Below are 15,301 nucleotides of genomic sequence, written 5' to 3'. Positions count from 1 at the left end.
TAAGATAAATCCAAAGTAATCCACGCTAACACACATCATGGTCAAACTTCTGAATACTTTTAAGAGTCTGAGAGAAGCAATGCATTACTAAAGAAAAAAAAATAGAAAGACAGCATATTTCTCATCAGAAACCATGGAGAATAGAAGTACTAAGTGAAAAGAATTGTCAGTCCAGAATTCTATATCCAGCAGTAACATCCTTCAAGAATAAATGAAAAATCAAGACATTCTCAGAGGAAGGAAAACTAGAAGACTCTGTTACCAGGTCTACCCTAAAGTATAACTAAAGAAAGTTTTCTAAAAATAAAGGATATGATAAAAGAAGGCATCTTGGAACATCAGGAAGGAAGAACATGGTAAGAGAAAAAAATCTTGGGAAATACCATGCGTTTTCCTTCTCCTCTTGATTTTTAAAATTATATTTGACAGTTGAAGCAAAAATGAAAACACTACCTAATGTGATTCTCAAAAATGCAGAGGAAATGGTTAAAACCATTATAAATGAGTAGGATAAAGTGACATAAAGAGAAATAAGGCTCTACACTTCACTCTAGCTAGTAAAATGAATCCGTAGGTTTTGATAATACATATAGATAGGTAGATAACAGATAGATGGATGATAGATATAGGTCGACACATAGTAACGCCTAAAGCAACTATTGAAAAGGCTATACAAATTGATATACTGAAAAACACTGCAGGTTAAACAAAATTGAATTCTAAAAAAAATGTTCAGGAAGACAGGGAAGAAGGCAAGTAGAAATGAAAAATAAAAAAAAAAAAAACAAGAAATAAAATGATGTATTTAAACTGTAACATGTAAATAATATGTTAGTGATCTAAATATATCAATTAAAAGACAGAGATTGGCAGACTGGGTTTAAAAGATGATCCAAGTACATGCAGTCTATAAGAAATTCACTTTAAATATGATATACATAAGTTGCAAGTAAAGAATGGCAGAAAATACACCATGAAGAAATAACCAAAAGAAAGTAGGAGAAGCTATGTAAATGTCAAAGTCAATTTCAGCGCAAAGAAAATCACCAAAGTTATAGAGGGACACTGTATAATGAGATGGCAAGAGTGAACATCAACATTTTAGGAATCAGTGAACTAAAATGGACAGGAATGGGCAAATTTAATTCAGATGACCATATGTACAACTGTGGGCAAGAATCCCTTAGAAGAAATGGACTAGTCCTCCTAATCAACAAAAGAGTCCAAAATGCAGCACTCGGGTGCAATCTCAAAAATGACAGAATGGTTTCGATTCATTTCAAAGCAAACCATTCAATAACAGTAATCCGAGTCTATGCCCCAACCACTAATGCCAAAGAAGCTGAAGTTGAATGATTCTATGAAGACCTACAAGACCTTCTAGAACTAACACCAAAAAAAAAAAAAAAAGATGTCCTTTTCATCATAGGGGACTGGAATGCAAAAGTAAGAAGTCAAGAGATACCTAGAGCAACGGCAAGTTTGACCTTGGAGTACAAAATAAAGCAGGACAAAAACTAACGAGACTTTCACCAAGAGAATACACTGGTCATAGCAAACACCCTCTTCCAAAACACAAGAGACAACTCTACACAGGGATGTCACCAGATGGTCAATACCAAAATCAGATTGATTATATTCTTTGCAGCTGAAGATGGATAAGCTGTATACAGTCAACAAAAGCAAAACCAGGAGCTGACTGAACTCCTTGTTGCAAAATTCAGACTTAAATTGAAGAAAGTAGGGAAAACCACTAGGCCAGGAAAACCACATGAACCTAAATAAAATCCCTTATGATTATACAGTAGAAATGACAAATAAAATCAAGAAATTAAATCTGATAGATAGAGTGCCAGAAGAATTATGGACGGAGTGCTGGAGTCAGTGATCAAAACCATCCCCAAGAAAAAGAAATGCAACAAGGAAAAATGGTTGTCTGAGGAGGACTTACAAACAACTGAGAAAAGAAGTAAAAGGCAAAGGGGGAAAAGGAGAGATATACCCATCTAAATGCAGAGTTCTAAAGAATAGCAAGGAGAGATAAGAAAGTCATAAGTGAACAATGTAAAGAAATAGAGGAAAACAATAGAATGGGAAAGACTAGAGAGATCTCTTCAAGAAAATTAGAGATACCAAGGAAACATTTCATGCAAAGATGGGCACAATAAAGGACAGAAATGGTATGGACCTAACAGAAGCAGAAGATATTAAGAAGAGGGGGCAAGAAAACACAGAAGAACTGTACAAAGAAGACCTTGATGACCCAGATAACTGCGATGGTGTGATCACTCACCTAGAGCCAGACATCCTGGACTGTGAGGTCAAGTGGGCCTTAGGAAGCACCACTATAAACAAAGCTAGTGGAGGTGATGGAATTCCAGCTGAGCTACTTAAAATCCTAAAAGGTGATGCTGTAAAAGTGCTGCTTTCAATATGCCTTAGCACTGGCCACAGGACTGGAAAGTCAATTTTCATTCCAATCCCAAAGAAGGGAAATGACACAGAATGTTCAAAGTACCACACAACTGCACTCATTTCACATGCTAGCAAGGTAATGCTCAAAATCCTTCAAGCTAGGCTTCAATAGTATGTGAACTGAGAACTTCCACATATACAATCTGAGTTTAGAAAAGGCAGAAGAACAAGATATCACATTGCCAACATCTGTTGGATCATAGAAAAAGCAGGGGGAATTCCAGAAAAACATCTGCTTCTGCCTTATTGACTACACTAAAGCCTTTGACTTTGTGGATCACAAGAAACTATAAAAGATTCGTAAAGAGATAGGAATACCACCTTACCTGGGCTTCCCAGGTGGCTCAGACGGTAAAGTATCTGCCTGCAATGCAGGAGACCTTGGTTCGATCCCTGGGTTAGGAAGCTCCCAAGGAGAAGGGAACAGCAACCCACTCCAGTATTCTTGCCTGGAGAATCCCATGGACAGAGGAGCCTCATGGGCTATAGCCTATAGGATCACAAAGAGTTGGACACGACTGAGTGACTGACACTTACCGCCTCCTGAGAAACCTGTAGGCATCTCAAGAAGTAACAGTTAGAATCAGACATGGAACAACAGACTGGTTCCAAATTGGGAAAGAACATCTAGGCTGTATATTGTCATACTGCTTATTTAATTTATATACAGAGTACATCATGGGCAATGCCAGGCTGGATGAAGCACAAGCTGGAATCAAGACTGCTGGGAGAAATATCAATAACCTTAGATATGCAGATGACACCACCCTTATGAAAGTGAAGAGGAACTGAACAGCCTGTTGATGAAAGTGAAAAAGGAGAGTGAAAAAGGTGGCTTAAAACTCAACATTCAAAAAACATTCAAAATCATGGCTTTCAGTCCCATCACTTCATGGCAAATAGATGGGGAAACAATGGAAACAGTGACAGACTTTATTTTCTTGGGATCCAAAATCACTGCAGATGGTGACTGCAGCCGTGAAATTAAAAGACACTTGCTCCTTAGAAGAAAAGTTATGACCAACCTAGACAGTATATTAAAAAGCAGAGATATTATTTTGTCAACAAAGGTCTATATAGTCAAAGCTATGGTTTTTTCCAGTAATCGTGTAAAGATGTTAGAGTTGGACCATAAAGAAGGCTGAGCACCAAAGAACTGATGCTTTAGAACTGTGGTGTTGGAGAAGACTCTTGAGAGTCCCTGACAGATCAAACCAGTCTATCCTAAAGGAAATCAACCCTGAATATTCATTGGAAGGACTCTTGCTAAGCTGAAGCTCCAATACTTTGGCCACCTGATGTAAAGAGCCGACTCATTGGAAAAGACCCTGATGCTGAGAAAGATTAAAGGCAGGAGAAGGGGACAACAGAGGATGAGATAGTTGGATGGCATCACTGATTCAGTGAATATGAGTTTGAGCAAACTCCAGGAGATAGTGAAGGACAGGGAAACCTGGCATGCTGCAGTCCCTGGGGTTGCAAAGAGTTGGTCACAGCTGAGCAAGAAAAGAAACCCTTTTAATGATAAAAGGGTCAATATACCAAGCAAACAGAACAATCCTAAATGTATATGCACCAAAGAGATCACTGGTTTGAATTCTATAGGTTATTAATTGCCCAGTGCTATGTAATAAATTACCCTAAAACTTAATAATTGAAAACAGTAATAAACATGTGTTATCTTCTGTTAGTCAGAAATTCAGGATCAGCTTAGCTGGTAGCTCTAACTTGAAGTCTCTCTCATAAGGTTGCAGAGAAGGCAATGACACCCCACTGCAGTACTCTTGCCTGGAAAATCCCATGGATGGAGGAGCCTGGAAGGCTGCAGTCTATGGGGTTGCTGAGGGTCGGACACGACTGAGCGACTTCACTTTCACTTTTCACTTTCATGCATTGGAGAAGGAAATGGCAACCCACTCCAGTGTTCTTGCCTGGAGAATCCCAGGGAGGGGGGAGCCTGGTGGGCTGCCGTCTTATGGGGTTGCACGGAGTCGGACACGACTGAAGTGACTTGGCAGCAGGAGCAGCATAAGGTTGAGTCAAGATGTTGGTCAGGGCTTCAGCCTTCAGATGACTGGGGCTGGTGAAGCCACTTCCAAGGTTGCTCATATACATGGATGACAAGGTGGTTCTGATTATCAGTAGGGGCCCAGTTTCTCTCCATATGGGCCTCTCCATAGGCTGCTTAAGTATCCTCATAACATGACAGCTAGCTTCCTCCAAAAGAGGGCGATTTCAAGGGGGAAGTCACAACACCTAGTTTCAGAAGTCCTAGTCTCAGAAGTCATAAGTTGTCACTTTTACCACTTTCTATTCATTGGAGGCACATTGCTAAGTTTGGCTCACGTTCAAGGGGAGAAAAATTCATTTCTCCATTTTAAAGGGAGGAATGTCAAGAAATCTGTTGACGTAGTTGAAAACCAACACACATGGGAAGTCAGGTATATTTGGTTAGCCTCAGGTACCTTTAGATTGATTCAGTGATATCTCTAGGCCTGGCTTATCTGAGTTTCCACTCAGAGTGAGTTCAGCATCTGTTTGATCTTTGCCTCCACAACTGAAAAATAAAAACTGGTTGGAGGCAAAGGGAGACACCAAACCAGCATAGCCCAAGTTACTGTCAACATCTGGCCATCTCCAACCTCCGGCCACCTCTCTTTGGCCATCTGTGTCCCCTGCATTAATCTAGATGTCTTCTGGATTTCTGGCTGACTCATACACTTTCCCGGTGTCCTGCATGGGACAGCAAAGCTCTGTAAGGATGCTGTCAAACTCAGGCTGCCCTGTGTCTATTTGTACCTCTGCATTGCAAAATTAAGTGTGATTTTGAATCTGATCTGCTTCACCAGCAGTGGGTTTTTGGATGTATGTGGTCTCTCTAAGAGATACTTTGGGTCAACTTCAGAGTATCCCTGTTGTGGAAGGCTGCATTGCTGAGTCCCTTGTCCAGACCCCTGTGGAGAAGGCCCTTCACAGTAGCCCCCTGTGCTAGCAAAGACTCTTTATCAGCTGTCCACTTTAGGAGCTGCTATTTCCCCAGAAGGAGAAGAGTGACTGCTTGCTAAATGAAACCACTGTGCTCACGTGGTCTGCATCCACACATTTAAATCTCATAACATCATGCCCATTTCTAGATGAAAACTGCCACCCCAGGAGGCACAGAACCTTGCATGGCTCTCTCTGGCACTAAAGCCACACAATAAACCCTTTTCTCCCAGCAGTAATCACGGGCCACCCTGACTGTGTCTTTCACTGTTATTTGGGCCACTTTATCAACAAGGAGGGTCTTTCTAGGGCAATGTGAGGGGCTCCTGAAGTGCTGTCTGTGGGTGGCTACCCAGGAAAGCCATGCCTCAATGGCTTCCTCCTCTCCTGAGTGTTGGAGGGGCCTGAGGGGTTGATAACCGCCTGTCAAAAATGACCTTGAGATTCAGGCCCCTAGAAGTTTCCACAAAGCAAAGGATCCCCCCTCTTTTGCCTTTTCACTTCATTTATCACACACCATCTTGTTTGAGGAAGAAGAGAGATGAGCTTGCATGAAGTTCCCCATTTGAAAGGAGGGGAAAAGGAGGGGACAGGAGCACCCTACGGAGGGAAGATTTGCAGGGACTTCCCCCGGTGGTCCAGTGGTTAGACCTCCACAATTTCACTGCCAAAGTCATGGGTTCAATCCCTAGTTTTGGAACTAAGATCCTGCAAGCCACACAGTGTGAAAAAAGAAAAAGAGGATTTGCAACAGTTGGGAAGTGCAGGGCAAGAGCCAGTGTTTCCATGAACTAACTACTATTTCTAGTAAGGAAGCACATGGATCACAGATAACGGATGTAAAAGGATTTGCTATTAAAATGTTAGTTGTGATTATTTATACACTTTTACTGATCCAAAAAAGCTTGTTGCATCCATCAAAATTGTTAGACCGCTTGGTCTGTTTGCAGTGAACGATCCTTACAGTTTGTAACCAGTTCTGAGCGGGGCCCTCTGTTCTTCTGAGGGCTCTCTGGGTTTCCAGACACAGTCGGAATGTCAAGAAAAGAAGCATTTGTTGTCAGGTTCAATGGCTCAGGCATAAGATCTGACTCTTACTTTTGAGATATTTTTATCCAAAGTTACCAAATCTTAAACGTTGTCGCATTCAAACTCACAAACCCTGAATGCTTAGGAGTCCCTACCCACTCGGGAAATATAGGAAGAGGACAAAGATATGAGTTTGGTGAAAACAATCTTTGTTGTCCTGGAGTCATTGGTAGTCACAGATAACTCACTGCCAGAATGACTGCAGCCTGAGGGGAGCAGGGGCTGACCCCATAAAGGAGCCTTAATCTCATACAGCCCTGCTTTTGACCCTGGACCCAGAAGCTGCACAGATGGCCTCATTAACATTGGAACATCATTGAGACATCCTAATAAAACCAGTCTTGGAATTAACCTCAGGTTAGAATGTCACTTTGACAGGTAGCAACTACCTGCATTAGCACTTTGGAGCTGGGGTAGGTTATGATGCCAGCAGGAGAGCCTGAGCAACAGCACCCAGACACCCAATGTCTTCTTCCACCCATGCTGAGATGGATTTAATTCTTCATCCTCTTGTATGGTCTTATCCAGTGATTGCTGATAAGCTGATTCTTTGGGGGTTGGCGTGGGAGAGCCCTGATATGGAACACTTGCTGATTCCCATAGTCTAAATACTCCCCCCATGGCCAGTTTCAGCTTATCAATAGTTTAATAATTGGTGTACCAAGTTTCTGAATATCTAACAATCAGTTCTCAGAAGCCAGCCCTCACTAGCTCCAGCATTTGACCCAAAGTATTTAAGAGAGATCTACCCATGTGTTTCTCATGTGGTCTTCCTTAGATGTTCACTCACTCATCCAGTGCTCATGCCCTCTGCAAATATCTAATGAATGCTGTATTGTTTTTTTTTTTAATTGCTGCTCTAACAAAATACTACAAGATAAATAGCTTAAGACAGTTTATTAGCTCACAATCCTGTTGGTCACAAGTTCAGCATAGTGTGGCTGAATTCTCTGCTCAGGGTCTCACCAGGCTAAAATCAAGGTATCAGCAGGGCTGTGGTTCCCTCCTACCTGGGACTCAAGGTCCTCTTCCTGGTTCACTGACTTTTGATAGAAATTTATTTTCTTCTCTTGCTCTCCAATGTGGCATCCTCCAGAAGGGCCCCAGCAACAGAGAATAGATGATTCTCTTGATTCTAATTTCTCTGACTTCCTTTTTTGCCACATCTCTCTCTGACTCTTCTGCCTTCCTCTTCTTTTTCTAAGGGCTCATGTGATATATGGGCCCTTCCAGATATCCAGGGTAATCTCGCTAGGTTAAAGTCAGTAATCTTAATTATATCTGCAAAATTCCTTTTGCTATTCACAAGGGGGTAAAGGTCATGGAAGCCAAAATTCTGCCTACAGATGCCAACCATGTACCAATCACTGTCCTTGGCATTTGGGAAATCTCAGTGGACAAAACAGACAAAATGTCCTGCCTTCATGGAACTTACATTCTAAACTAGGGGTATAAAACACTCAAGGCCCTCGGCCATATATATACCTTCATAGTTCAGATTTCTTTTGCTTGAGTGTTAATTAAATTTCTGCCTTATTCCCTCCTCTAACCAGGGAGGCCCAAGAATTTCTGGAGAAGTATGAAGGAGCCTTGGGAAAGGGCAAAGGCAAGCGACTCTACGCCTATAGGATGCTGATGGCTAAGGTGTGTGGTTCGGAGGCTGCAAACCTATGCGAGGAGTTGCTCAGTTCCTGACCATCGCAGGCACCTGCCCGGCTTCACAGCTTGTGTCCACCTCCCCCAGAATCCTGAGTCTGAGGTCCAGTCAGTCATTCTAATTGATCCAGGAATGAAACCAACTGTTCATTTCTCTCTGATTAACTGTGAGGGCTTCAATATACTGGAGACTTGTTTCCCCTCCAGTGAAGAACTAAACTCACAGAATTAATGGTGTTGAATCTACTGGGATCTTATTTTCCAAGCCCCCAAATCAAGACTTTGGTTTGGTGGAGACCCAGAAGGGCCATGGTTTAATCAGAGTCATACAGAAGACAGTGATGTCAACAGGGCGTCAAGGACAGTTCTGGTGTGTTATGTCATAACCTGGGCTTCTGATTCAAGCTAAAGTAACGACCTCTAATTGGATATTTAACTATGAAACTATGGAAGTATCTTTCCTTTACCTACTGATCTGAAAAACTATCATTTTCATTCATTTAATTCTTATATAGGGCCTTTTTTGGAACTTTTATTTGAATTCATCATTTCAACTATTGATTCAGTCTAATGGCTCATAAGACTTCCTCTTTTTACCTTTCTTTCTCAAAAATGTCTTGGCCAGTCTTTCCAATGTTTCCATTTGCATTTTGTTATGTTTTATTAGCATTGTTTTTTTCCATATGCAATTTTAAAATCACTTTGCCAATTTCCAGAATAGTCCATTGAGATTTTGATTGGAAATTTTTTTTAATGTAGTCAATTTTATTCTCCTTAAACCACAAAATAGAGTGGAAATTTTTTTAATCTTTGATTTAATTTGGGAAAACTTATCTGTAGAATATCCAGTCTTCACATCTAAGAATATCATAATTTCTCAAGCTTTAGTTTTATATCCTTCAGCAAAGTTTGTCATTTTCTTCATATAGATCTTTTCTATGTTATATGTTATTTCTACAAAATTTATATTTTGGTTGCTTTTGTGAATGAGATCATTTTTCCTTTTATTTAATAACTAGATATTGCTGGTATGCAGGAAAACTGTATATTTGAATATTCATTTTTAATCTGCTTCCTCTATTGTACTTCCTTATTAGCTTTAATCATTTTCATCTAATTGTGTATGTAAAGATATTTTTCTTGAGTTCTAAGTCACTCCTGTCCTGAACTGCAGATTAGCAATAATAGAACAGTTTCAGTCGATGATGGTGATCATAAGTCTCTTTGCTTTTCCATTACTTTAATGAAAAGACTCCAATGTTTCACATTAGATTGATGAGAGTTGTTACCTTGACAACTTTGAAATAGATTCTTTCTCACAATAAGAAATTATCCTTTTATTTCTAGTTTAATAAGACTTCCATTTTATTGGAATTTCCAAATAGATGTTCAATTCAGTTTAGTTTAGTTGCTCAGTTGTGTCCAACTTTTTGCGACCCCATGGACTGCAAAACGCCAGGCTTCCCTGTCCATCACCAACTCCCGGAGCTTGCTCAAACTCGTGCCCATTCAGTCAGTGATGCCATCCAACCATCTCATTCTCTGTCATCCCCTTCTCCTCCTGCCTTCAATCTTTCCTAGCATCAGGGTCTTTTCCAGTGTCAGTTCTTTGCATCAGGTGGCCAGAGTATTGGAGCTTCAGCTTCAGCAACAGTCCTTACAATGAATATTCAGGACTGATTTCCTTTAGGACTCACTGGTTTGATTTCCTTGCAGTCCAAGGGACTCTCAAGCATCTTCTCAAACACCACAGTTCAAAAGCATCAGTTCTCCCATGCTCAGCTTTCTTTATGGTCTAACTCTTACATCCATACATACATCCATCCATACATAACCATAGCTATGGTTTTTCCAGTATAGTCAAAACCATAGCTTTGACTAAACATACCTCCTTTGTCAGTAAAGTAATGTCTCTGCTTTTTAATATGCTGTCTAGGTTTGTAATAGCTTTTCTTCCAAGGAGCAGACATCTTTTAATTTCATGGCTGCTGTCACTATCTGCAGTGATTTTGGATCCCAAGAAAATAAAGTCTGTCACTGTTTCCACTGTTTCCCCATCTATTTGCCATGAAGTGGTGGGACCAGAAGCCATGGTCTTAGTTTTTTGAACGTTGAGTTTTAAACCAGCTTTTTCACTCTACTCTTTCACTTTCATCAAGAGGTTCTTTAGTGTTTCTTCACTTTCTGCCATAAGGGTGGTGTCATCTGCATATCTGAGGTTATTGATATTTCTCCCAGCAATCTTGATTCCAGCTTGTGCTTCTTCCAGCCCAGCATTTCTCATGATGTACTCTGCATGTAAGTTAAATAAGCAAGGTGGCAATATACAGCCTTGATGTACTCCTTTCCCAATGTGGAACCAGTCCGTTGTTCCATGCCTGGTTCTAACTGTTGCTTCTTGACCTGCATACAGATTTCTCAAGAGGCTGGTCAGGTCATCTGGTATTCCCATCTCTTTAAGAATGTTCCACAGTTCATTGTGATCCACACAGTCAAAGGCTTTGGCAGGGTCAATAAAGCAATAGATGTTTTCCTGGAACTCTCTTTCTTTTTCAATGATCCAACAGATGTTGGCAATTTGATCTCTGGTTCCTCTGCCTTTTCTAAATCCAGCTTGAACATCTGGAAGTTCTCTGTTCACATACTATTGAAATCTGGCTTGGAGAATTTTGAGCATTGCTTTGCTAGCATGTGAGATGAGTGCAATTGTGTGGTAGTTTGAACATTCTTCAGCATTGCCTTTCTTTGGTATTGGAATGAAAACTGAGCTTTTCCAGTCCTGTGGCCACTGCTGAGTTTTGCAAATTTGCTGGCATATTGAATGAGGTACTTTAATAGCATCATCTTTTAGGATTTGAAATAGCTCAGCTGGAATTCCAACACCTCTTACTAGCTTTGTTCATAGTGATACTTCCTAAGATAAATAGATGTTAGATTTTGTTAAATACCTTTCCCATCTGTTCACAAACTTAGTTTTATCAGGCACATCTGATTTTCAAGTATTTTATTTATAATTTTTACATAAAATTTCACAAGATTGATTGAGTTTATGTGTGCACACACACACATGCATGCTATCTTGGCATATTTTAATATTAGGGTTGTACTTGCTTTGTAGCATTAAAGGAATAGCATTACCTCCCTTTTATGCTGTAAATAAGCTTGAGGAGCATGATTTTTTTTTTTTTTTTTTGAAAATTGAGAGATGGCCTCCTCAAAAGTATACAGGTCAGGGAGCATTTTATAGAGTATCTTGATAATTTTTTAATGTTTTTCCGATTGGGGTAGTCAAGTTTTAACTTCTTCTTGGGGTCATTTTGATATTTTTTATCTTCCCAGACTTGATCCTTTCATTAAGAGTTTCATATGTATTAACAGAAAATTGCATATAGATAGTCTCATAATTTTTGTAATTACATTTTATATATGTTGAGTTTAAATCTTTTTTATCCCTAATATTAATTTTTCTTCCTTTTCTGTTATAGTTGCCTGACAACTACCTATGGGTCACATTAATTTTTATCTAAAAACCATCTATCGCTTAACAACTGCACACTCAGAATTTTCTTCTCAACTGAGGAACGTGTTCTTCAAATATGTCTGATAAATGATCTAATTTGTGTCTGTTCAAACAGTTCCAGCTTTTTCACTGGGAGAAGGATGGCTGCCAATTCCTCACTCTTTGTATTTACTTTCCCTCATGATTTTTAATTCTCTGCTTACTCTCTCTTTGCATCTCAGAAATTTCTCAGGTTTATTTTCAATATCATTGGATCAATTTTCTTTTGTTTCAATTAAAGTATAATGTTTATTTTCATTCTATTACTGAACTTTTAGCAATCTTGCAATCAATTCTTCCATACTTCACCTGTATTCTTTTATTTTCCAGCCACAAGGCTTGTGGGATCTTAGTTCCCTGGACCAAGGATTGAACCCACTCCTTCAGCAGTGAAAATGCAGAGTCCTAAGCCACTGGGCTGCCAGGGAATTCTGCCCCGCGCCACACACACCCCATATTCTTTTTTAAAACTCTAATTGCCATCCTGTACTTTAGAAGCCATGTTTTTTGTATCCTGCTAAGAATATTGATGGTGTAGAAAATGGTAACCCACTCTAGTATTCTTGCCTGGGAAATCTCATGGACAGAGAAGCATGGAGGGCTATAGTCTATGGGGTCACAAAGAGTTGGACATGGCTGAGTGGCTAAGCACATATACAAGCAAGAATACTGAACCATCTCTCAAAATTTAATCATACATCCTGGAGGAGATACTTTCTAAAAACCTCAGAGAAAGGGATCTCTTTTTCCTTGTTTTGCACACTATTTCTCAGGCTTCACTGGTTGTTTTTGGTTATTCAGATTCGGACATCATCCACAGGCAGAATGTACCTGTGTCTCATTTGACTGCTGTTTGAAATCTTTTCTCCTATATACAGCCGAAGAGCAAGATGACACACACTAGCCAGGAACCCCGTCCGAGGGGGCAACTACCATCTCACACAGTTCTGAGTTTGTGGTCTTCTCCCGCCCACACCTAGGCTCAGTTTTCTGATGTTCTAAATCAATGAAGGATAAGAGTTTCAATGCTGAGCTTCTCCCAGGCCTCTCTCTGCCTATGCCCCCCACCTCCAGGCATCACTTTTAGGCTGAGATGCCCTCAGCCTTGAGGGGCTGCAAGTGGTTGCCAAGTGACCAGACTGGCAGACTGTGTCTCCAAGGGCCTCACTTGGCAACATTCATTACTCCATTGATCCTCAGCCTTGCAAAGCTATATTTTATACTGATTTTATCAGCACCCTGACAGAGGATCTGTCTCTCAGGGGAGGACTGACATTAATAAAGCTTATGAGACAAATATATAAAATCAAATACCAGCTTACTAATTTACAAGGAGGAATAACCAATGCAAGAACTGAAAAATTTGAAGTCCATATCAACAGTGTCCTTTATTTTTGATAGTACAGTTATGTGCTGTGCTTAGTTGCGCAGTCGTGTCTGACTCTTTGCAACCCCATGGACTGTAGCCCGCCAGGTTCCTCTGTCCATGAGATTCTCCAGGCAAGAATACTGGAGTGGATTACTATGCCCTCCTCCAGGGGATCTTCCCAACCCAGGTCTCCCACACTGCAGGCAGATTCTTTACCATCTGAGCCACCAGGGAATCCCAGTACAGTTTTATGGGAAGCTAAACAATAATCCCAGGCTTCCCAAGTGGCTCGGTGGTAAAGAATCCACTGGAGGAGACTCAGGTTCAACCCCTCGGTCTGGAAGATCCCCTGAAGTAGGAAATGGCAACCCACTCCAGTATTCTTGCTTGGGAAATTCCATGGACAGAGCCTGGTGGGCTGCCGTACATGGGGTTGTCAGACATGACTTAACATGCACACATGAATTATTATTCCAATTCTAATCTACTAATTTGCAGTGAAAAAAAATTACTGCCATAGAAATAAAAATATTCACAGCCCAGGTGATGGGCAAATGCTTGCCTTATAGACAGACCTGCATAAGAAGCCAAATAAACCAAAGATGGTTTTCAAGCACAGAATCAGAACTAGGAAAGGTAGAAGAAGCAATGGGATTGGGGTAGCCAGTGTCCCCACATCCCTGCTCATCTTAGGAAGATCTTTGCCATTATTATGAATCTGTCCTTTGCTGATGGTGGGTCCCTCTTCTCCTTGGCATCTGTGACCATCTCCCTTCTGACAGGTGGTTTCCTTCCTTATACAGTAATTATCCAATAACTATATAGCCAAAGCCTTTACATCTGGAAGTCCATCTGGTTCCTTCAGATAAATTTTCCCTTTTATGCTTTAGTGAATTTACAAAGGAAAATCTCATTTCCTTCATGAACAAGTTCTTCTGAGACCTTTGTAACAATAGAAACTGATCTTAGAATTTTCTCTGTACTTCATCTTTGCCTGCTATTTTCTAGAAGTTTTTTTAAAAATTCCAAATGGATTTATTTTCAGGGGGAGGACTGTTGAAGAGCATCCCCTGAAAGAGTTGACAGATTTTCATGCAGCCAGCAGACAGCTGCTCAGGTTTCTGACTGGTAAAAAGTGAGTGTTGGATCTGGAGTAGACCCTGGAAAGGGACATAATGCCTTCCTAACTAATGTTAGCAGGGATAAAAAAAATAAAAACAAAAAACAGGCTGCCATTTCAGTGGAAGAAGAGTGGGAAACCTGGGGCTGAGATCTCTTTACCACTGCCTTCAGTCTTATAGTTTAACAACAGTTCCTATCAGATTTAGGCATGCGACTGTCTGCCAGTTGTAGGTGTGAGATTTTTTTTTCCCTTGAATTTTTGGTTTTAGATGAAGGAAGTTATATAAGAGTTTGCTAAACCAATTTGATTCCCCAAATCAGAAATTAAAAATAGACTTTCTAAGTTTATATGTAAACTGTCCAAACCTGAAATTTTATCAGCATTATAGAAAATTGCAAGATATTGTGTTGCCCTGGCTTCTCTCTCACTCACACCTAACTTTGAAAGTGATGATGTGAGCATCCACCTCAGACAGCCTGGTCTCAATAGCTCCAACGTGACAGCCTCCCTCACCTGTTGACCTCGTGTTAACATGTCAGCATCCACATGCACCTCCAAGCCCCAAAGGAGCATGTTAATAAACTGAAGGTGTTGTCTGTTTAATTTCAGAAATGGGTCAAGTTTAAAAGAGACTTTGATAATTTCAAGACTCAATGTATCCCCTGGGAAATGAAGATCAAGGACATTGAAAGTGAGTATTTTGGTGTCACTGTTTTTAGTTGGTTTGCTGAAGGGTTTTCCAAGGGTTTGGACTGTGTTCTGGACCAACTGGTTAGTTTATCATAGGTTCTATTGTATTAGAAAAAGGAATGGGCTTTTGACAAGTTAGACCAGAATTTAAATTGTGCTTCTTCACTTTCTGATTGTAGGAACTCAGGCAGATCGGTCCTTTTTATTAAAAAAAAAAAAAAAAAGAGAGAGAGAGAGAGATGTGTGTTCCACAGACTGACATGAAGATTGTATCCATCACACACACACACACACACAGTGCTTGGCAGTGTTACCACCCTCCTCCTGCAGCACTTACACCCACTGTGGTCTTCTC

At 40.4% G+C, this 15,301-nt stretch overlaps 1 protein-coding gene across 1 annotated transcript in view; it reads left to right on the top strand.

The window, feature by feature from the left end:
• TMC2 (transmembrane channel like 2) overlaps nt 1–15,301 on the top strand; it is a 105,031-nt gene that overhangs the window by 35,698 nt on the left and 54,032 nt on the right. Inside the window, exons 4-5 of the mRNA XM_015099466.4 lie at nt 8,103–8,193; nt 14,866–14,947. Of these exons, the coding sequence (XP_014954952.3) occupies nt 8,103–8,193; nt 14,866–14,947 (173 nt within the window). The remainder of the gene's footprint in view (nt 1–8,102; nt 8,194–14,865; nt 14,948–15,301) is intronic.

Source organism: Ovis aries, chromosome 13 (genome assembly GCF_016772045.2).
Source record: "Ovis aries strain OAR_USU_Benz2616 breed Rambouillet chromosome 13, ARS-UI_Ramb_v3.0, whole genome shotgun sequence".
Classification (NCBI taxonomy): Eukaryota; Metazoa; Chordata; class Mammalia; order Artiodactyla; family Bovidae; genus Ovis; species Ovis aries.
The sequence above is the reverse complement of the archived record's forward strand: the minus strand, read 5'-3'. Positions and strand labels throughout refer to the sequence as shown.